Source organism: Pseudorca crassidens, chromosome 15 (assembly GCF_039906515.1).
Source record: "Pseudorca crassidens isolate mPseCra1 chromosome 15, mPseCra1.hap1, whole genome shotgun sequence".
Lineage (NCBI taxonomy): Eukaryota > Metazoa > Chordata > Mammalia > Artiodactyla > Delphinidae > Pseudorca > Pseudorca crassidens.
This window is the reverse complement of record NC_090310.1, coordinates 22,816,725-22,840,295: the sequence shown is the minus strand read 5'-3', so window position 1 is coordinate 22,840,295 and position 23,571 is coordinate 22,816,725. Positions and strand designations below refer to the sequence as shown.

The 23,571-nt window shown below is 43.1% G+C and overlaps 1 protein-coding gene across 1 annotated transcript in view; it reads left to right on the top strand.

The window, feature by feature from the left end:
- The window catches only part of IQCK (IQ motif containing K), a 125,704-nt gene that overhangs the window by 36,664 nt on the left and 65,469 nt on the right, over positions 1-23,571 (top strand). Inside the window, exons 5-7 of the mRNA XM_067706500.1 lie at positions 2,269-2,321; positions 2,459-2,536; positions 21,307-21,391. Coding sequence (XP_067562601.1) covers positions 2,269-2,321; positions 2,459-2,536; positions 21,307-21,391 — 216 coding nt within the window. The remainder of the gene's footprint in view (positions 1-2,268; positions 2,322-2,458; positions 2,537-21,306; positions 21,392-23,571) is intronic.

Sequence of the window (23,571 nt, the reverse complement as noted above, 5' to 3'; positions counted from 1 at the left end):
TTTCTCTAGTTGCAGAGGGCGGGCTTCTCACTGCGGTGGCTTCTCTTGTTGTGGAGCACAGGTCCTAGGCATGCGGGCTTCAGTAGTTGTGGTGCACAGTCTCTAGAGCGCAGGCTCAGTAGTTGTAGTGCACGGGCTTAGTTGCTCCGTGGCATGTGGGATCTTCCTGGGCCAGGGCTCGAACCTGTGTACCCTGCATTGGCAGGCAGATTTTTAACCACTGGGCCACCAGGGAAGCCCCCAAGAGGCATCTTGAAAGGCAAATGGAGTTAGCCAATGGGAGAAGAAAGGAATAGTAACTAAAACTCTTACTGTTGGAAGCAATAAACAGCACAAACTGGCTGAGTAAAAAAAGGAAATATATTGGCTCATGAAAGGTTCAGGGGATTTGGCTTCAGGCATAGCTGGATCCAGGGTCTAGCACTATGTCGTTAGGAATCTGCCATTGGTGGTCTACTCTTCTTCCTTACTAATAGAACCCCAAATTTGTTCACTCTCGTTGGAGTTGTTGTGTACTTCAGGAGTGGCTGGGCTTAACTAATTATGATCCAATTTCCAAATAAGGTCACTTTCTGAAGTGTGGGAGAATCTGAATTTGGGGCAAAGGGGCCGGGAGGAGACACAGCTCAACCCATTATACCCTGCCTTTCTCTCTTCCCTCTCTCGGATCTCCTGCTGGTACCTCCCAGTGGCTGGACCCAACAACAGAGTAAACGAGCCTGGTTGATATGAACCATAAAATCAACCTGCTAAGGCACAGAGTGCGGTGGAAAAGGGTACACCTGGAGGGGCAAGGAGAATTTCCAGCAGAGTCTGTCTTGCCTTCATTCCTGGGAAGGATCTCTTCACATGGTAACTAACCAACGACTGGTTCTTAGCCCCTGCTATTTGAACAATATTTATTTATTTATTTAGCTGCCTTGGGTCTTCGTTGCTGCGCACGGGCTTTCTCTAGTTGCGGAAAGCAGGGGCTACTCTTCGCTGCCGTGCACGGGCTTCTCATCGCGGTGACTTCTCTTGTTGTGGAGCACGGGCTCTAGGCGTGTGGGCTTCAGTAGTTGTGGCACACAGATTCAGTAGTTGTGGCTTGCCGGCTCTAGAGCGCAGGCTCAGTAGTCGTGGCACATGGGCTTAGTTGCTCCACGGCATGTGGGATCTTCCCGGACCAGGGCTCGAACCCGTGTCCCCCGCATTGGCAGGTGATTCTTAACCACTGCGTCACCAGGGAAGTCCCATAACAATCTTCTAAAAGGAGTTAACTGGTTCTGTTTGGGTTACAAGACACTTTAAATGGGACTAGGAAGCAGGATACCCAGTGCTCCTCTCCTTTGCTGTTCTGCGAGCCTCGTCCCCCATTACTCTAGGACGTTCTTTCCCTGTGGCTTACTAGCTGTGTATCACCTAGGAACTGCATTCAACTTCATGTTATGAAAACTCAAGAACAGTGCCAATAATCCAGATGGAGTTTATTTTTCCTTACGTATCAGGATATCCAGAATAGGTCAGCCACAAACTGGTACAGTGGCTTAAAGAAGTCATTAAAGGCCCAGGTTCCTTCTAACCCCCTGCTTTTGGCCTCTTGGCTGGTAGGTGCTGCTCCACTTCCAGCCCCACATCTGTGTTCTAGACTGAAAGAAGTAGAAGGAAACTTCAAAGAAAAGGGCAGCAGAAATCAAGAAAGTAGCACTTTCTCAGAAATCCATGGGACGTGTCCATTTCTATCTCAAACAGCAGAACTATGTCATATGGTTGTCCCTTGCTACATGGGAGGCTGGGAAATGTTTTTCCCCTGGACTGATTGTCATCAGGTTTCTGGTAATAAGGATGAAGTGGAGAGGGGCTGATGGGTGGGCAGCTGGCAGAGTCAATGCACTGGCCAACGGCACCCAGACCCGAAGTACTGCTATTCTGAGGATCTGAGTGGACTGGGGGAAAGGAATAAATATACTTACTCTGAATCAAGGTCTAGATTTAAAGAAATCCTTCTGAGATAAATCCAAAATGCATGTAATAAGCCTCCTACTATGTGCATTGTCTTTTATTAGTCCCTGTTAATATAGTCAGAATATATGCTTACCCAAGATGACTAGCGAAATGTTGTCAGAATTCTTTACATTGCCTGAGTTATTGTTTGTTGGTGTGCTTATAAACCTCACCAAGGACTTATGCATATTTCATCTAACACAAGCAATCAATTAACCCCTCCTCCTTTGTCCAACTTAAACATGGGGGCAAAGAATATAATTTAATTCTCTCTTCTCTCTTTAGAGGAAAAGAACCAAATTCATTGCCTGTGATTTTCTGACCGAATGGTTATACAAGTAAGTTTTTCACGTCTTTGAATATTCCATGACCCTAAGGGTTCAATAGTGTTAATTTGCCAGCAGAATAGCAACAACTGACTTGAATTCTTGCTTATTGTTTTCTTGTTGATCAAAACATATGGCATCGTGACCAGTCAAAATCCAAAGAGGATAGGGGAGACATTCACAGAATTCTTCTCCATTCCATTTGTGGAAGAGTGGCTGAAACTGCAGTAAGTAATGACACAAGGCTTTGAATAATTTATTCCTAACTTGAAGATTGTGTTAATGATAGTTTTCCTCCAATCTATGAGAACTAACTCATGTAATCCATCCAGGACCCTGCATCAGTTGTGTATGTGGCTCTTTTCTCTGGTTATTTTTATTCTAGGCTAAGGGCATCCTATCCATGCAGTGATTATTCAAGAAGCACTTCAGAAATAAAATAGAAAACTTAAAAAATTTTCTTATCCTAAGTAATTCATCTCTCCATTCTCTCTTCCTCTCCTCCTAGCCCTAAAGGTCATTATGTCTCAGGAAATACGACTAAACTTTTCTAAATATTACTTTGTAGTTATATGCATCATTTACATTTAAAATATTAGAACATGACAGATGAGGTTAATACTCTCTTTGACCGTCATTCTAATCTGAGTTTTCTCTCCTCACAGAATTAATCAGCTTGGTCTATACTGCATCCTTCCGTTGTCTTAAAATTAGTTACTTAATTATATAAAATTAGATTATATCATACAAAATTAGTAATATTACTTTATGTGACCTGTTTATCATCAGTGATATAGTAATAATAATGACCACTAACATTTATTGAGTGCTTGTATCACGGGTCTCAGCATTTAACGCTCATGAACTAACTTGATCCTCATAACAATGCTATTACCAGCCCTATTTTGCAGATGAGGAAATTTATGCATTATCCTGCAACTTGCTTTTATTTGACTGAAATACATGCTTTTGAGATCTAGCCATGTTGATTCAATTACATCTAATTCATGCCTTTGATAGCTTTATAGCCTATGACATTTCTAGATTTGCATAATTTGTTCATTCGTACAGTAAATGTTTATTGAGTACTACTGTGTGCCAAACATCATTCTAGGTGCTGGAGATAAAGCAGTGAACAAAGTAGCCAAAACTCCTGACTTAGTGGAGCTTATATTCTGGTGGGGGATGGCAGACAATAAGCAAGTAAGTGCTATAGAGAAGAATAAAGCAGAGAGGGGAGAATATAGAGTATTGATGGGACTTAATTTTATATAGGGCGGTCAGGAAAGACCTCACTTGGAGGATGACTTTTTTTTTTTTTTTTAGTATTTATTTATTTGGCTGCGCCGGTTCTTAGTTGTGGCACGTAGGATCTTTGTTGCTGTGTGCCAGATCTTTAGTTGTGGCGTGCAGGATCTTTGTTGCCATGTTTGGGATCTTTAGTTGCAGCATGCAGGATTTTTGTTGCCATGTGTAGGATCTTTAGTTATGGCATATGGGATTGAGTTCCCTGACCAGGGATCGAACCCAGGCCCCCTGCATTGGGAGTGTGGAGTCTTAGCCACTGGACCACCAGGGAAGTCCCTGGAGGATGACGTTTAAGCAGTGATCCACAATTTTAAGCCATAAGTGGAAGAAAGACAACTCAATTTAGAGAAAATAATATTTAACTTATTTCTTTGAAAATATTTTCACACCAGCCCTTTGCAAGAACAATGTCAGGAAACTGAGACACTAGGAAATTAAGTAAGTTTTGTAAAATCCCATATTAAACAGAGTAGAAAAAAATGAAATTAGACCCTTAGCCCTCAAATGTTACATCTTTTGCTTAAATCTGCCCTTCTGGGGAATGCCAAGTTGAATAGACCCTTGGCTGACTTTCTCAATTTTGAGAGTTTAAAAGAATTCAGGTATTAACCAGTTTTTAAAAATCTGAGACTACCTATACATTGGAAAGAGAACGATATTAGAAAATCTTGCTTCTTATTAAGCTTCTAAGCCTCTGCCTAATTTTGTCCACTGTGAAAATGGAAAGCCGGGCTTCCCTGGTGGCGCAGTGGTTGGGAGTCCGCCTGCTGATGCAGGGGACGCGGGTTCGTGCCCCGGTCCGGGAGGATCCCACGTGCCATGGAGCGGCTGGGCACGTGAGCCGTGGCTGCTGGCCCTGCGCGTCCGGAGCCTGTGCTCCGCAACGGGAGAGGCCACAGCAGTGAGATGCCCGTGTATCGCAAAAAAAAGAAAAAAAAAAGAAAAGAACATGGAAAGCCTATAATTTATAGATTATAAATGATTAATAAGTGAAAGATTAGCATATTTCTCCAGGTTGAAAATGAAACATTTTCCCACTTACAATAACCAATGAAGGGACTTCCCTGGTGGTGCAGTGGTTAAGACTGCACTCCCAATGCAGGGGGCCTGGGTTCGATCCCTGTTCTGGGAACTAGATCTCACATGCATGCTGCAACTAAGAGTTCATAAGCCACAGTAAAGGAGCTCTGGAACCACAACTAAGGAGCCCACCTGCCGCAACTAAGACCTGATGCAACCAAACAAGTAAGTAAGTAAATAAATATTAAAAAAAAAAAAACAATGAAGAAGAGTCTTAAAAATAAGAGAGTTTCTCTAAGTAAGAGTTCTCTCAAATCTCTAGTCATTTATCGTAAAAATACCTTAATTTAAAATAGTTGCTAACTTCCGCTGGCAGCTCATGTAAGTATACTGCAGAGTAGCAATAGCAAGCATTTCAGTTGGACTCCACAAGAACAGAAACGCAAAAGCTCTTGCTTTAACTGGCATTTGTGTTCTCTGCTTCCATTACCTTTCAAAGAGGTGCCCCGAGCATGATAAAAATGTAAATGATACTAATCTAATTTGATGCAATAAGTATTTATTGAATATCTACCAAATGCAATGCAAAGAGCTTGGTGCTGTGGAGAAAACAGAGATGAATAAAATATGGCTCTGACCCTTGGAATGAGAGAGATGTGTTTACAAGTAGCTGTAGTTTCTGTAGTGAGTGTTGTAAAACAAATGTTAATAAAGCATTAAAGGGAAATGGGGATGCACAAGACCATCTATGCCCCACTCCACCACTGGCCTGGAGCCAGTCAGGTTGGGCCAGTGGCCAAGCTGGCTGGTGCCCAGATTTGGTCTTGAAGAGGCAAGAACTCAGGTGCCATATCCTTCTCGAGAATGCTCTTGAACAGGGAGAGCAGAGAGGCAGGTAGGGCAGGAGCCAAGAGACCATCTCTAACCCACGTTTCCCCAAGCCTACTGACATCTATCACCCGGTAATTCTTTGTTGTGAGGGGCTGGCCTATAGGATGTTTCACAGCATCTCCAGCCTTCCCCCACTCCACATGCTAGTAGCACCCGCTGTGGTCCTCACCATCAAGAATGTCTCCAGATACTGGCAAATGTGGGGAGACAGAAAAATTGCCCCTGGTTGAGAACTTCTGATTGAATCCAGAAGGAAAAGTGAGAGGAAATCTGAGGGGGAAGGGAGAAGAGCTGAGAAAGTTCACGGCGGGCACTGTCATTCTGGTCGTTCGTGTGGATGTGAAGGTGTCTGCCGAGAAGGAGGCCCAGGCTCTGGAGGCTTGTGGGGGAGGGGAGGAGGCTGCAACAGCTGCTGTGGTGAAACCGATAGGGAATCAACTAGGGATGATGAGTAGGGATGGCCCAGCTGATGGCCTGAATTTGTGATGCATATAAACATCCTGCTTATGAGATTATTTCCAGCAACCCTGGAAAAGAGGTGGAGGAAACAGGTGGTTGGGTAAAATCAGTGTTGAAAACTGGCAAAGCTAATATAGTAAAAGGTCTAGACTAGGCCCAGAGGATTGTCTGAGAGCGAGAAATTTCCCTCTACCCTTCTAGGTTCTTCTGGACGGTATAACGATCAAATTGACCTGAGATAGATTAACAGGAGAAAATCAAACAGAAGTTTAATAACCTATATACATGGGAGAGGCCCAGGAGAACTGAGTAACTCACCAAAATGTCTGAAACCCTCACCTTAAATACCATCTGCAATTAAAGACAACAGAGGATGTTAGGGGTAGGGACCTGAGACTTCAAAGGGGAGGAAGGCAATTGCCATGAAGATGGAAAAGCATATGTTTGGTAAATAAATATTGGAGGGGCCCTGCGGAGACAGTGGGACAGAGAGTGGACTCTGATGTCTAAGTTTCCCCACCACACCCAACCCACATTCTTTGCCGATATCTCTAGTGATAACTCTATTCCAGGCACAGGCCTTCCATCTAAATTCTTTTTAGGCAGTTAGGAGGAAGTTTCTTCCTGAGTCTTTTGGGCCTTGATTGTTTTCAGCTTGAGATAATCCACATGGCAAAGAGACATTTTGGGCGGCAAATTTTGTTCCCCTACAGGATCTTAAGTACATGGAAAAGCATTGTTAACTTTTCTAAGAATGATGTCTTACATTTTTCTCATAAATTACTATATTTTCTGAATTGTGTTAATGATTTAACAACCAATTTTCAGAAAGAGACAGAAACACTACATTACGTGTTCACACTGGAAGTAAGAAACATAACCAAACTCGGAAGCACTAAAATGGGGATGGTAGGTCCATACAGTTTTTGAAATTTCAATGGATCTTATTTGGATCCTGATTCAAAGAAACAAACTAAAAAGAAAAATTAGGAGGCAACTGGAAATTTGAACACCTAGTAAATAATTGATGGTAGAAAGCATTATTGTTATTTTATTTGAGGTTTGATAATGATTTCGTATGCACAATAAAAAGTTACTTCTTTTTAGAGAAACATGCTGAAATATTTATGAATGAAATATGAAATCATATGATGTCAATGGATAAGGTTGGGGGAAGTTACATTGAGTGACTGACATGGAGAACAGTATAAATGAAGCTGGATGGTGAACTGGGTTCATTTTTTTTCTGCCTACTTTTTTATATCTTTGAAATTTTCCATAATAAAACATTAAAAGGAAAAGAAACAGTAAGATGTTTCAAAGCTCCTCATGACCAGCTGATTGAATAGCGGATAGGCTGTGAGCAAGGAGGAATCTGTTGACTGGAGGTGAACTGGGGGGGCTGTGGGCTGTTCTCCGTGGGTGATGGCTGGAGTGACAGGCAGTGGAGGAGACTGAGTTTTCACATGATGCTGAGAGGCTCAAATGACGTGGAAGGAAAAGGGCCCTGGGGTGTGGCGGGGAGAGCGACAGGTGTGGGCCCAAGTGAGAAGCCTCACGGTGCTGGGGACGTCTGTGTTACCCTGGTTGAGACCCGGCTCTGAACCGGCACAGCTCACCAGCCAGTCCCCTCACATCAGCCTCATTCTCCCTCCCCGCCCCACTCCAGTGCCAAACCCAATTCTCCCCAGTGGCAATGAGGAGGATTAATATGACCAGAGCCGTGGGCTTGCCCTAAGAACATGGCTCCAATAACCTCAGAGCTCCTGGGGAACAAGGAAATGGCTTTCTAGGTCAGGTCAGCGCAGTAAATCTTTTAGGCTTGGCAGGACACGTGCGGTCTCTGTTGCAACTACTCAACTCCATAGTTGTCCATAGACAACACGTGACAAAAGGCCGTGGCTGTGTTCCAGTACCACTCTACTTGCAACGGTAGGTGATGGGCCAGATTTGACCGATGGGCTGTAGTTTGCTGAGCCCTGTTCTAGATGGACACCAATAACCCAAGTCATAGTCTCACATAAGGGCAAAATACAATATAAATAGAAGTGAGCGGGTGGGAAAGATGAAAGGACAGAGAAGACTATGATGAGATCAGGACTTTGGGAAGATGAGATGTGACAGTCTTTCAGGGACAACCCGTTCTAAGATGTGACTGTCACGAAGGAAGAAGGGGGTCATGGGATCACATGGACTCGAGGCCATGGTGTTGGAGGTGTCATCAGTATGAATAATGAAGTATCTGAGAGGCTTGTGGGGGTGGGTTGAAGAAGATGACAAGTCAAATCCCGGAGCTGTCAAGGGAGGTGTAAGAATGTCCTGGACGTCAAAGTGAAGGTAGTGCAGTGTAGGGGTTAGGAACCTGGGCTCTGGAATCACAGCTCTGCATGCTAAACCACGCTCTACTCCTTCCAGCTGTGTGAGTCTCTCACATAAGCTCTCAGAGTCTCAGTTTTTGTCCTGGACGTCAAAGTCTCAGTTTTGTCCTGGACGTCAAAGTGAAGGTAGTGCAGTGTAGGGGTTAGGAACCTGGGCTCTGGAATCACAGCTCTGCATGCTAAACCACGCTCTACTCCTTCCAGCTGTGTGAGTCTCTCACATAAGCTCTCAGAGTCTCAGTTTTTCCATCTGTGAAATGGTCTTTCATCTAAACAAAGCTAGTTCCTTACCTAAGAGGAATTATGGTGCCAGTTTTAAGGGAATACATTTTTTTCCCACTATTGATACATATACAAATGGGTGTGTTTCAGCTATTAAAGGGAGTTATTTTTAATTTATTTGTTCATCTATTCAGCTAATATTTATTACTTGCTTAAATGTGCTCTAAAATCATGGAACAGACATATTCATAAACTGGCTGGCTGCCATTTACTGGATGCCTACTACGTGCCATGGAACCATGACACAAACATGGTCCTTGTCTTCACGAACAGAAAGTTTTGGGTTTTTTTAAATTTATTTTATTTATTTATTTTTGGCTGCGTTGGGTCTTCATTGCTGCACGCGGGCTTTCTCTAGTTGCGGCGAGCGGGGGCTACTCTTCGTTGCGGTGCGTGGGCTTTTCATTGCGGTGGCTTCTCTTGTTGCGGAGCACAGGCTCTAGGGGCGCGGTCTTCAGTAGTTGTAGCACACGGGCTCAGTAGCTGTGGCTCGTGGCTCTAGAGCGCAGGCTCAGTAGTTGTGGCGCACAGGCTTCGTTGCTCCGCGGCACGTGTGATCTTCCTGGACCAGGGCTTGAAGCCATGTCCCCTGCATTGGCAGGCGGATTATTAACTACTGCACCACCAGGGAAGCCCAACAGACAGATTTTGTATATAGTTGGATTGCTGTGTATATGGACTTATTTATGCTAGTTCAATGTTGTGCTCTTGGGGGAAGGAGAAAGAGAAAGAGAGAGAGAGAAATAAAATTTTTTTTAATGCAGGCAATTCCCCCTGAATTGTACACTGGAGGTGAAGCATAAAATGGGTCACATGACTCAGCCCTTTCCTTAATTGTCTTCAGTTTTATGTGACAGTCACAACATGAGCGGCCCATAAGGGAACTGTTTCCTTCTGTCTGTCTGTCTTTGTCTACCTGCATGACCTACCTAACTACCTACCTGCCAACCAAGCATTTATATAGTGTTTACTCAGGTACTGTTCTGAACAATTTATAAATATTACCTAATTTAACTCCCATAACAACCCTACAAAGTAGGAACTATTATTTCCCCATTGTGTTAATCAAGCTAGCCTAGACTAGGCTGCAGTTACAAACAACAGCAAAATACTCAATAACAGCTGATTTCTTATACAAAGACTGATACAGGTTGGACAGCCTTCTTATAAATTATAGCTATTTGGAACATGTCTTTTTTTTTTTCTTTTTTTTTTTTCTTTTTTTGCGGTATGTGGGCCTCTCACTGCTGTGGCCTCTCCCGTTGCGGAGCACAGGCTCCGGACTCGCAGGCTCAGCAGCCATGGCTCACAGGCCCAGCTGCTCCACGGCATGTGGGATCTTCCCGGACCAGGGCACGAACCCGCGTGCCCTGCATCGGCAGGCGGACTCTCAACCACTGCGCCACCAGGGAAGTCCGGCACCTTAGTTCTTAACCTTAACCTCTTCTCACAGAGCCTGGCCCCAAAACAACCTCAAGGGAGGCTGAGATATGTGAGGGAACACTGGATAGTCTGTGGGTTATAGCTGTGCCGGCCATAGCCGTATCTCAGAGAAAGAGCTGAGGCACAGAGGTGTAAGTTTTTTGCCCAAGGTCACAAGCTAGTAAACAGCAGGCGCAGGATTTGAACCAGGCAGCCTGGCTCCAGGGTCCGAGCTGGTAAGAGCATAATGAATTACTTCACTCTTCTGCCTCGCCTATCACCGGGTACTTAGAGTGATCTGTACTAAGACTGGGAGAAAAACTGGCTACCAGAGACCGTTGAAAGATGCTGTGTCTTTATATGGGTAATTTAAGGTGTGTCAAGGGGAAATTTTGGCTAAATGTGAGTTTCATCTTATGTGCTCATTTTAGAGTCAGCTCCTGTGTCAGATGCCACTCCTTTGTATATTATGCGTACTAGCATTTATTGCCTCAAATAATCTTATCTACCAGCCTGGGGAGTCATCCAAAATAAGAGTTTAGGTTTATTTTAATGTTCTTAGTAAAACAAGTTCTACCAGGTCCAGCTGTCTTTGATGCTCGATGTCATCATATTATCAGATCACAGCTGGTAGGTTGCGATCATTTGCCATGGGCAGCTGCCGATTGCTTATCACATAAATGATGGGTCCTTCTCCCACAGGTCCCCATAATTTCACATACTCTTCACTCTGCCCATCCCTTCTCAGCTACCCATTTCTTTTCCATGACTCTTTTTTTAAGAAATGTATTTTTATGCAGCTATTTTATATAAACATGGATAACCCTTAAAAATTCCATTAGGTTTATAAAAATAATTAAGATTTATCATATAAAAAATATACATATTTGTTAAATAAACTACACAGTGAAAAGGAAAGGTTTTAAATCAAGAATCATCATAGAATTAAATAACTCTAGCTCTAAGGTCTTTCAAAAGGATGTTTCACTCCAAATGGCAGGAACATGGCTTTTATTTTCTCCTCTATATTATTTTGTAGCTTTCATATTATCTATAGAGTTACTTTAAAAATTAAAAACAATTGCAAAATGAAAGGGTATTTATTCTATTTCCTTTTATTCCATTTTCTTGCTTTCTGTATTAGACATTTATGTTTTTTCCAGCCCTGCACTGATTTCCCCCTTCTTCTGGTTACAGTACACCCTATGTTTTTGGAAGGATCACCCCTCTCCCATTTCCCGTTCAAGCAGAAAGTGAGCTGATTCCACCTCTGGCTCTGGGCTGAGTATGTGACCCAGGCCTGGCCAATCAGAGCAGTGAATCCCCCTACCACCGTGCTTGCTCCCAAATTGGTTAAATCCAAGATAACCCCAAGATTTTTCAAGAAGTAACCAGGAAAACTTTTCTGTCTTTTCCTGTAGGCTTAGAATTTTGAGGTTATAAGCCTTGAGCTGCTGAGGGCAATCCTCTAAAGAGATTGTGCCTGGGATAACAGCAGAACTGAGAGGTGGCCAGAGCCTGAGTCCCTATGGCATTGTTTTGAATCTCTCTATCTCACCATGTTAGGCATGTTAGCCAATTCTACCCCTATTAGTTAAGTGAACCAATAAATACCTTTTTTTCTTTTTCAATAAATACATTTTTTCTTTTTTTGCTTACACCAGTTTGAGTTAGGTGGATGATACCTGCCAATGAAAGAGCCCTGATGTTTTCCTACATGATACTTACCCACTGCCCTCCAGTATCCTGTGTTAGTCAGCTTTCCCTAGGTTTTGCTGCAGTAACAAACAACTCTTAAATCTCAATGCCTTATAACAACAAAGATTTATACTTCACCCTGTTTAATGTTGGCTGTGTGTCACCTCTGGCTCTGCTCCATGTCTCTTCTCATTCTGGGGCCCAGGAGGGAGGAGCATCACCATTCCTCAGTCTCACAGCAGAGAGAGACGAGCAATAGCCAGCCCATGCAAACAGTACTTCTGCTCACACTTCATTGCTCAATACAAGGCCCATGGCCAAGCTCAATATCGGTACTACGGGGGAAGTTGACACCACCCACAGGCAGAAACCACATGCGAATAACAAAGAGCAGGGACGCATGATTCTCTTATAGGTAAAGGAGTGATAGTTTAGAGCAATAATATAATCTGCACGTGTTCTAATCAGAGCTTAAGGAGGGGGTCTTCTTCCCCACCTTTCCGCAGCAGTGGATTACTCATATCTCCTGTTGGCCTTACTCCTGTTTATGAATCCAGCACTGTCCTCTTTTGTTGTGTATAGTCCTGACTTAACCAGCCAATCAGAAACAGTGAAATTATTTGCTATCATATTCAGGACAGGAAACATTTAGCTTTTCATTTTGACCAAAAAGTATTCATCCAATTTGTTTGCAAAAATAAATCACTGAATAAACACAAGGAACAAAAGTGCACTGCTGCCTATCTGGTCCCGTGTCCCAGGGGAGAAGTCTCATGAAAGACATCATTAAAACTGAGACCTTCAATGAAACAAAGATTGTGTTTTAGAAGAGAAAAGAAAAGGTTGTTTTGGGCAAAATGTCTTTTCAGCTAAGTTCTACCATTAGATAAAAGAAGAGAAAAGAAAAATCCACGATACTTTCAGGTCAGTGAAAGGTATCTTATGACCAAAACCTGAGGTGAGAATAGAAGTGTCACTGTGCCGTTTGAGGACAAGTGCCAGCGGTCAGATTTTCTGCACTGAGCTTGACAGTGGGACCCAAAACGCTTGTGCCTTCAAAACGGCACAGGAAATGGCATGCGTCCTGCACTAAAGAACAGAGTTGGATGGTAGCCTGCCAGAAAATTTGCCGTCATGCCCTGTTGCAAGGAGAAATATCCTTTCAATCCATTTTGTCTTATAGAAGATTTCTGTCTCAGTAATTCGAAAGGCCGGAGTCTCATGAGGGTAATAAATCGTCTTTGCTCTTTATGTTAACTTTCGTCTTTAGACAGGAAGGAAAGAGACCTGTTTCCTGAATCCAGGACACGCTGGGGTGCATAAATCCTCTGAGTGCCTCCTTCTGCTGGAGGTTTTGTGTGGGTGGCCCTTTCTCGGGGGCACACGGTACTGCTTCCTCCCCTTCTTCCTGTTGTTTTTAGGTGGCTCTTTGGGAACGAGCTCGGGGAGCCTGTGTCAGGCAGCATGGCAGACACATCTGGGCTCCAGTCTTAGCTCTGCCATTTATTAGTTGGAGTACTAGTTTCCTGTGCTGTTTAACAAATTACCACAACCATGGTGGCTTAAAACAACACAGATCTATTCTCTTATAGTTCTGGAGGCTAGAAGTCCAAAATCAGTTTCACAGGGCTCAAGTCTGAGTGTTGACAAGGCTGGTTCCTTTTGGAGACTTTAGGGGAATATTTGTTTCTTGCCTTATCTGGTATCTGGAGGCTACCTCCATCCTGGAGGGCTTGTGACCCTCTGCCTCCCTCTCATAAGGACCCTTGTGATTATATCATTGGGCCCACCTGTGATAATGCAGGATAATCTCAAGACCATTCATTTAATCACATCTACAAAGCCTCTTTTGCCGTATAAGGGAATATATATATATATATACATTCACAGTGTCTGGGGATTGGTCCATTATGCAGCCAACATACTGTATAACGTTGGGTAACCTGGAACTAATCCCTTCACATCCCTGAACCTTGCTCCTCTCTTCTGTACCATGGGGATGGTGATAAAACCTACATCATAGGCTTGCTGTGACAGTTAAAGATGGTATCAGAGTTTTTTGTTGCAAGCAACAGAAATTTAAAGGCTGCTTAAGAAAAATGGTATATGTTGGAAGTAAAAAGATAACTCACAGACATAAAGGAAAAGGTAAGGATCTGGCCTTAGAAGCAGGTATAGGGACCCAGGGAGCACAGACCCCCTCTAGTCTTTGCCAGTCCACTCAAGATTCCTCTTCCAGGGAAGGGGCATCTGCTTGGCTAAGCTTGGGTTTCTGAGGCACACCTTGGCCAGGAGAGGACAAGGCACTGTGACCCACATTCCCCCTGATACAGGGAGGGGGAGCTGTCAAAGCAAAATCTGAGGGTTGATACCACAAAAAGGGGGAGGGTATGATAGGCAGATAAAAATGAAAGATATTCACTGCAGAGGGCTCAAAGTAGGTATTCAAAGAATGATGGCTATTATTCTTTTTTTATTTTTATTTTTTGCGGTACGCGGTCCTCTCACTGCTGTGGCCTCTCCCGTTGAGGAGCACAGGCTCCGGACGCACAGGCTCTGTGGCCACGGCTCACGGGCCCAGCCGCTCCACGGCATGTGGGATCTTCCCGGACCGGGGCACGAACCCGTGTCCCCTGCATTGGCAGGCGGACTCTCAACCGCTGCGCCACCAGGGAAGCCCGATGGCTATTATTTTATCCTTAATCTTAAGAGAATAATAACCACTGCTTTGGCAAGATGAAACATGGGTAGCAGAATCACCAAGCAAGAGAAAGACAGAATATCTTCATTTAACCTCAGCTCTGCCACTGATAAATTCTGACATTAAGGAAAGTCCTCTATTTCCTTATCTATAATAATATTTATTCATTCAAAAATATTTATTGAGTGCCTACTTTTTTCCAGGCACGTTTCTAGGTACCATAGAGTAGAGAACAAAAGAGAGAAAGTCTTGGCCCCTGTGAAATTTACATTGTAAAGACAGACAATAACCAAATTAACAAAGAAACATATTGTATGATGTAAAGAAGACTCAAGTGCTTTGAAGAAAAGTAAAGCAGAGTAAAGTGGATTGAGAGTCCCAGGCCTAGGGTGGAAGTGCTAGCGTTTTAGACAGAGAAGCCGGGGAAGGCTCACATTTGCACAGAGGGTTGAATGACACGCAGAGGGAGCCAACCCTATGAAGATCGGAAACAAGAGTGTTCCAGGCAGAGGGAACAGCTACTCCGAAGGCCCTGAGACAGGAACAGACTTGGCCAGTGAGGCAAGAAGAGATGAGGGAGGGTGAGAGGGTGGCAGGAAAGGAAGCCAGAGAGGCTGGTGAGGCTGCTCCCACCTTGGGTGGGGCCTTGGATGCCATGATAAAGAGTTTGGATTTTTCTTTTTCCTTTTGAGTGTGATAGGAAACTGTTGGAGGGTTTTGAGCAGAAGAGCGAGGTAATCCAATTTATCTTTTAAAAAGATCACTCTGGCAGCTGGAGGGGAGTTGGCTAAAGTCAGCGCTAATAGTGCAAGCAGAGAGGCCAGTGAGCAGGCGACTGCAGGCAGGAGGTGATGGGGGCTTGCAGTGGAGAAGGTGAGAAGAGGTTGGATTTGGGATCTGTCTTGATGCTGGATGTGGGGTGACAGAGAGCTAAGGCAAGGCTGACTTGGAGATTTCAGGCCCGAGCAAGTGGCTGAATGGGGATTGGGGAAAATTAGAATTAGGTTTTAAAATTTAATGGGTATACTGAAGAATCACAACTTACTGGGAATAAAAATATGAAAATCTTTTTCCTTTTTCTTCTCCAGTAACTGCATCACTATATTACACTGAATCTCTCTTCCATCTGAGAAGTAGCCCTTTAATAACTTTTTGACCAAATTCTATAACTTCCTGGTCACTGTTTTTAGATAGTCTGATTTCACTGTTTGGATTCATCTTGTTTATTTTAAATCCTTAGTCTTCAGTCTCATCCTGGATGCAAAATTCATCTTCCCCCATTCCCCAGCTCTAGCCACAACTGTCTATGATTCAGGGGTCCCTGACCTTGGAAGGCAGGGAAATTACTTCTTTATTTTCACTAGTCTGTGCTACGGCAGGTAACACAGCCCTGGTTTTTAAGGTGGTTATACCAGCAGTCCAAGGGTGAGCACGAGGTCTTGCAGCTTGTTGTTTAGGCAACACTGTTAACCGGACGCATATGCAGCTTCCAGTGATGGGGCTGATAAAACAGGACTTGTTTATATAGGAGAGTGATTCAGCCTGATGTCAGGGTAATAACTAACTGCTTGTTGGTCTCCCAGAGTGGAGTTGCTGAGGGGGTGAAGCGAGATCACATTCTGGTAACTATGATTTTTTAAAATGTGCTTTAGGCTGTTAGAGATTAATGCAGCTGACTGTTCCTTACTGGTTTTCGGAGCTATTCCTTGCGTAATGGAAGGCTGGAATTGAAAGAATCCTGGGAGATTCCGTCCTAATGGCTAGTCTGCAAGTCCCATTCCAGATAACCTCTATCCTACTGCTTCCAAATATTTGAAGTTCATTACTCAAGACTGTGATGCCTCCAACACAGAATGTTTGGGAAACCAGTTAAGGCTGAGGGCAGGGACTGCGTAATCTCTTTTGCTGAATACGCTGAGTAGAGGTTATCAAGTACTGGCCTCATGAATTGGTGAAGGGCTTTATGAATGATGGTTGATTGAGGGCCTGTGTCATTTTGTAAATGGCTTTGCATCTGGGTTGTGCTTTCATGGTACAAGAAAACAACGTAATCTTTTACCTAATGAAAATTGGAAAACAATTGGATTTCAAGATTCAGTTTTCAATATTAAGCAAGCCTTTCCCTTTTCTGCTTTATTCTTCGTAAATGTCATTTCAGATGGTAACTGTTGTCTTAGAGCTGGATGGAGAAGTTAATAAAGACTAACTTCTCAGCTTCTCTTACGTATTTTGCAAGTATGCTGTAGCTTCTTTAGGTCTTGAAATCTTTTACTGAGCATCCAAAACTGGGGGAGGAATTGCCTGTGTGTGTGCACGTTTATACATACACATGTATACAGTCAGAAGAATAGACTGTTCCTTCTCAGAATTATGGCAGCAATTGTTGTGATTCAAACAGATTTAATTCATGTTTGAGAAGAAGAAGGAGGACATGACAAACGAGCACTACCAACAGGACAATTCTTCTTGGAAACACTCAGCAGTACTGTTTTGTCCGTTGGAATGCTCAAACCTATTTGCTCTGGGGACCTCCAATTTAAGCCCCAAGGAGCCTCAGCTGCCTTCTCCTGTGATTGGCGCTTTTGTTTCCCCTCCCCTCCCCAGTTCCCCCATGATGAGCAGTCACCTCTACTCAATCTCAATTTTTATTTGACCTGAAGCCAGTTGCACGGATTCCAAAAGAGAGAAAAGGGCCTAGGGCTTCCCTGGTGGTGCAGTGGTTGAGAGTCCGCCTGCCGATGCAGGGGACGCGGGTTCGTGCCCCGGTCCGGGAAGATCCCACGTGCCGCGGAGCGGCTGGGCCTGTGACCCATGGCCGCTGGGCCTGCACAGCCGGAGCCTGTGCTCTGCAATGGGAGAGGCCACAACAGTGAGAGGCCCGCGTACCGCAAAAAAATAAAAAGGGCCTGGCATAGCTTCTATCCTTTCAAGTTGACCTGCTGAAATGATTGATAATTCCTAGGAACTGCTCTCCGAAGATCAAGTCCTTTTTATTTGGCCTGATTTACACTGGCTTTCTCATACTTATTCTTGCTTTGGGAACTAGACAGCGCCCCATTATTTAGCCATGAAAGCAAGGATGTCACTAAAGGTGGCCTCATATTACTGCTTAAAGGCCTATTAGAAATCTCATTTCGCTTTTTGGAGATGTCATTGTGATGCAAAGCGGTTCAGGGTTTCATTACTGCTGGAAGCCCTTTGTTGGGCTCGCCTAGCCTGTTGTGTCCCCAGATTTGCCATTCTCCTTTCCTACTGCTATTCCAAAATGGGAGTACTGATACTTTGAGGATTTCATGACATCGGTACAGAAAAACGTACTTAAAACAGGAAAATTGTAGCTGAACAGAAAGGCGCCATCAAATCTCCCCTCAGATACAAGTGACAAACTGCACTTCGTTCTGCTGTCCTGACATCGGATTTCCCTGTGGAACTTCAGGCAAATGAATACCTGCCAAGTTATTACTGTAAGGATTAATCAAGACGGCGTTTTCTATGACTACGGCTTTTCCCCCCCTCATTTTTATCTTCTAGGCAAATGGCTGTGTTTTCCTCTATTGAACACTTGCAGCTGCTAGACCCTGAATTCCATATGAGTGACCTTGTGAGTTGCCCTCCTCTTCTCCGTGGTCCACTCCCTGTGTTTCCTGGGCAGTTTGCATTCTTAGCAGGAAATAGTCAGTGACCTTGAACGACCCGCTTCACCCCTCTATGCCTCAGTTTCTTCACTCTAAAAGAAGGACAACAACAGCTCATTATTAATGTCATGAGGATTTAATGAAACACTGTGTGGAAAGAGCTTAGCATACTGAGCTGGACAGAGGCTCATCCCACAAAGATTTACTGAGTGTCTGCTATGTGCCAGACGTTGTCCCAAGTGCTGGAAATGCCAAGAGGAGCAAACACAGGCCCAGTCTCTGCCCTCATGGAGCTTTCAGTCTAGTTGAGGATTTGGGTGTTCTTTAGATAATCACACAGATTTATATCTCCAAATTGGGCCAAGGACTAGGAAGGAAAATTTCACAGAGCGCCAATGGCCCTGCTCTAATCAAAGGACATCATTCCATAACATTTGAGTGGAGATCAGAAGAAATAATAAGAGTGAACTGTTGGTGGGAATGTAAATTGATACAGCTACTATGGAGAACAGTATGGAGGTTCCTTAAAAAACTAAAAATAGAATTACCATATGACCCAGCAATCCCACTCCTGGGCATATACCCAGAGAAAACCATAATTCAAAAAGATACATGCACCCCAATGTTCATTGCAACACTATTTACAATAGCCAGGTCATGGAAGCAACCTAAATGCCCATCGACAGACGAATGGATAAAGAAGATGTGGTACATATATACAATGGAATATTACCATAAAAAGGAACAAAATTGGGTCATTTGTAGAGACGTGGATGGACGTAGAGACTGTCATACAGAGTGAAGTAAGTCAGAAAGAGAAAAACAAATATCGTATATTAACGCATATATGTGGAACCTAGAAAAATGGTACAGATGAACTGATTTGCAGGGCAGAAATAGAGACACAGATGCAGAGAACAAACGTATGGACACCAAGGGGGGAAAGTGACGGGGGGTGGGGGGGTGGGATGAATTGGGAGATTGGGATTGACACGTATACACTAGTATGTATAAAATGGATAACTAATAAGAACCAGCTGTATAAAAAAAATAAATAAAATTCTACAATTCAAAAAATATATAGTGAACTGGGAGAAGGAGGTCTCAGCCCCAAGGTGCCCTTGAGCAAATTAGTAAAAGGTGCCCCTGCCCTAGGGCAGAGGTGGCAGAGCATGTGCTGGGGTTTCAGTGCCCTCTGGCCCATTTGCTGGGAGCCCTTGAGGAGAGAACAGCTTGCTCACTGTATGCAGTGACCTGGCCGGGAGTAAGAGGATACTGGAGGTGGAGGAAAGCACCTCTGCAAAGGCCCTGAGGTGGGAGGCCACATTGGTGGAGATGAAAAGGGCGCCTCTGGCTACAGCACAAGGAGCAAGGCTGGTGGGAGGGGAGCCGGGGAAGCTCTTAGTACATATCAGCTGGTATTGTTGCACGATAGCATTATTCTCATGAATTCACTGCCAGCACACTAAGGTCTCCTTAGAAACACCAAGGTCTCTCTAGAAGCCATTGCTTTTTAACTAGTGAAGGAGAATTACTTCAGGGATGTGATTTGTTGGTGTCACGCAACCAAGATTTACAGAATAAGGACGGTGTATGAGGAGAGACATTTAATGTGGAAAGCAGGGAGGCAGTGTACCTCCAGAAAAATACAAATGCTCTATTGCAGCCCAGAAAACTAGACGTTAGGCAAAAAGAAGTGAAAACAAAAACAGAACAAACAAAAAAAGCAAATAAAAATGAAAGCAGAACATTAGAGAAAGGTTTCTAACAATGCTATCATTTGGAGGTTGTAATTATCTCTCCAAAGAAGTAGAATCTCCGTTTCTTGTTCTCTTAGAAAGGACCCGCCCAGCTGGAGACCCAGAACCGGCAACACTGCACTCGCTAGAAATTGTCTTGATAACCCCTTAGGTTCTTCCCGGCTTTGATTTCTTTGATTTTGGAATAATCCAAAAGAGCATTCATTCATTCACACAAATATACTGTATCAAGGGTGGGTTTTTTTGTTGTTCTTGTTGTTGTTTTTAAGTCTGAGTTTAGAAGGAAATAAAACCCCAGATGCTGGAGAATTGTGCATTGTTGCCAGTTAGCTCCGGAGTCTGTCAGGCTGGGCATCTGCAAGTGGTGGCCCAGCCGAGGTCTGGTGTCAGCACGGCAATGTGAGGGAAGCCGGGCTTGGGGATCTGGGCCCAGATCCTGACTAGGCCATTTATAAGCTGTGTGACCCTGGACAGGTTAGTCAACCTCTCTCTGTAAAATAAGAGTTACTGTAAACTCAAATGATGGCTGTCATTAGGGAGTGTCTGGAGGCCAAGACTCTTGGGGATCCCTCACTTGCAAAGTCGTTTCTGGGGATCCTGCCCTGAGAGCAGTGTCTATGTGACCCACATTCGTTCAGAGGTTTATTTCTTTGCACTATATCTGCAAAGTCTTGACTTTTGGTTTTTCAGAGGTAGCTGTGCTTTGGGGAAACATAAGGAACCAGAATTAAGTCAGACTTGTAAAATCTGGTCAGCAGTTAGTATCTCTAAACAGCTTTTAGGAAATAAACAACAAAAAAGGAGCATTTAGCCATGATTTTTCAATGTGGTATCGATGATCAGACATCCCACCATAATCTAAGAATCCCTCAAGAGCAGACACTGCTCTTGAGATATTTTATTGCTTAGTAAGATGTAGTAGAAGAACTTAACTTTAAAATGTTCTTGAATTTAAACCACATTAAACTGGAATGTACACTGATCAGAGATAAATTGTAGTATTTCAGGAAAGAAATGGACTACTTAATTCCCCTTCAATAGAAAGTTGGAAAAAGAGTCCTTTATTATATCTCAGTCATAATGCAGTATATAAATGTGACTTCTGCTTTGTCTCTTGCTTTATGTCCACATAGGCTTATATCAGTAACATGTATGTTGCACCTTCAGAACTAACACGCAGCTTTCTAACCTGAGCCCTTCAAAGCAGGGCAGGCTAACAGTGATTTAAGATTATGCTGGTTAAAAACAAAAAATCCATCCCAGATTTTAAAACAAAGAAATGCTAACTCAAGCCTAAACTTTTCTATAAAAAATGACATTGTTGCTTTCTAAGAATGGGAATAGATGAGGCACTTAATCAGAGAGGCCATTACGTTGTCAAAGGCTCTGCTGATGCTGAAGGATGGATTCTCATGGGCTTATGACCATTTTATTGCTTTTCAGCCCACGGCCGGCGATCCCACTCTCCCTCCTGCTGACAGAACCGGCAGCAGCGCTCTGCATTCAGTCCTTCTGGAGAGCCTATCTGGTAAGAGTCATGTGCAATTACGGCATTTGGTCTGATGGGGAATTTTTGTGCTGTGGAAGACCCAGGGGACAACCTTTAGATGAATTTGGAGCATAGGATAGTATAGCTAACATCCAGACCTCAGAAATAAGATTCTCTGTAAAACAGGTCTTAAAGAATGATTTAGAATTTCCACCAAAACTTATGCAGTTATTATTAAAAGTACCCTCCAACCTTTTTTAAAGTTTAGTTTTTATTGAGATAAATTTTGTTTATACCATTTTATGGGTTTCATTATATTTCAGTCTCTCTATACACTACAGCATGCTCACCAATAGAAATTTAGTTTCCACCCATCACCCTACAGTCAATCCCCTTTACCCATTTTACCCTCGCTCCAGCCCCTTCCCCTCTGGTAACCACTTTTCAGTTTTCTGTATCTACATGTTTGTTTCTGTTTCGTTTGGTTTGTTCATTTATTTTGTCTTTTTGTTTGTTTGTTTTTTATATTCCACATATGAGTGAAATCATACAGTATTTGTCTTTCTCCATCTGACTTATTTTACTTAGCATAATACCCTAAAGGTCCAACCATGCTGTTGCAAATGGCAAGATTTCTTTTTTTGTGTGCCTGAGTAATATTCCATTTTGTGTGTGTGTGTGTGTGTGTGTGTGTGTGTGTGTGTGTTACATCTTCTTTATCCATTCATCCGTTGATGGGCACTTATGTTGTTTCACTATCTTGGCTATTGTGAATAATGCTGTGGTGAACATAGGGGTGTATATATCTTTTCAAATTAGTGTTTTCATATTCTTTGGATAAATACCCAGAAGTGGAATAGCTGGATCATATGATAGTTCTATTCTTATTTTTTTGAGGGATCTCCATGATATTTTCCATAGTGGCTGCACCAGTTTACATTCCCACCAACAGTACATGAGGGTTCCCTTTCTCCACACCCTCACCAACACTCATTATTTCTTGACTTTTTGATAATAGCCATTATAATGAGGATGTTGAACATCTTTTCATGTGCCTGTTGGCCATATATATGTCTTCTTTGGAAAAATGTCTATTCAGCTTCTCTGTCCATTTTTGATAGGGTTTTTTTTGTTGTTGTTGTTGAGTTGTATAAGTTCTTTATATATTTTCCATATTAATCCCTTATCAGATATATGATTTGCCAATACCATCTCTCATTCAGTAGGTTGTCTTTTTGTTTTGTTGATGGTTTCCTTTGCTGTGCAAAACCTTTTTAGTTTGATGTAATCTCATTTGTTTATTTTTTCTTTGTCTCCCTTGCCTGAGGAGACATATCCAGAAATATATTGCTAAAACCAATGTCAAAGGGCATACTTCCTATGTTTTTTCCTAGGAGTTTTATGGTTTCAGGTCTTAGATTCATTGAAGTCTTTAGTCCATTTTGAATTGATTTTTGTATATGGCAGATACCGAACTACTTTCATTTTTTTGCATGTGGCTGTTCAGTTTTCCCAACAACATTTATTGAAGAGACTGTCCTTTCTCCATTGTATGTTCTTTGCTCCTTTGTCGTAAATTAATTGTTCATATATGTGTGGCTTTATTTCTGGGCTCTCAGTTATGTTCCATTGATCTGTGTATCTGTTTTTCTGCCAACACCACGCTGTTTTGATTACTATAGCTTTGTAATATATAATAGCTTGAAATCAGGAAGGGTGATACTTCCAGCTTTGTTCTTTTTTTTCTCAGAATTGCTTTGGCTATTTGGGGTATTTTGTGGTTCCATATAAATTTTAGAACTTTTAATTCTATTTCTGTGAAAAATGTCCTTGGGATTTTGATAGGGATTGCACTGAATCTGTAGATTGCATTAGGTAATATGGACATTTTAACAGTGTTAATCCTTCCAATCCATGAGCATGAAATATCTGTCAATTTATTTGTGTATTCTTCAGTTTCTTTCAACAATATCTTAGAGTTTTTATTGTACAGGTTTTTGTTTTGTTTTGTTTTGTTTTGTTTTTTTGCAGTACGCGGGCCTCTCACTGTTGTGGCCTCTCCCATTGCGGAGCACAGGCTCCGGATGCGCAGGCCCAGCGGCCGTGGCTCACAGGCCCAGCCACTCCGCGGCACGTGGAATCCTCCCAGACTGGGGCACGAACCCGTGTCCCCTGCATCAGCAGGCGGACTCTCAATCACTGTGCCACCAGGGAAGCCC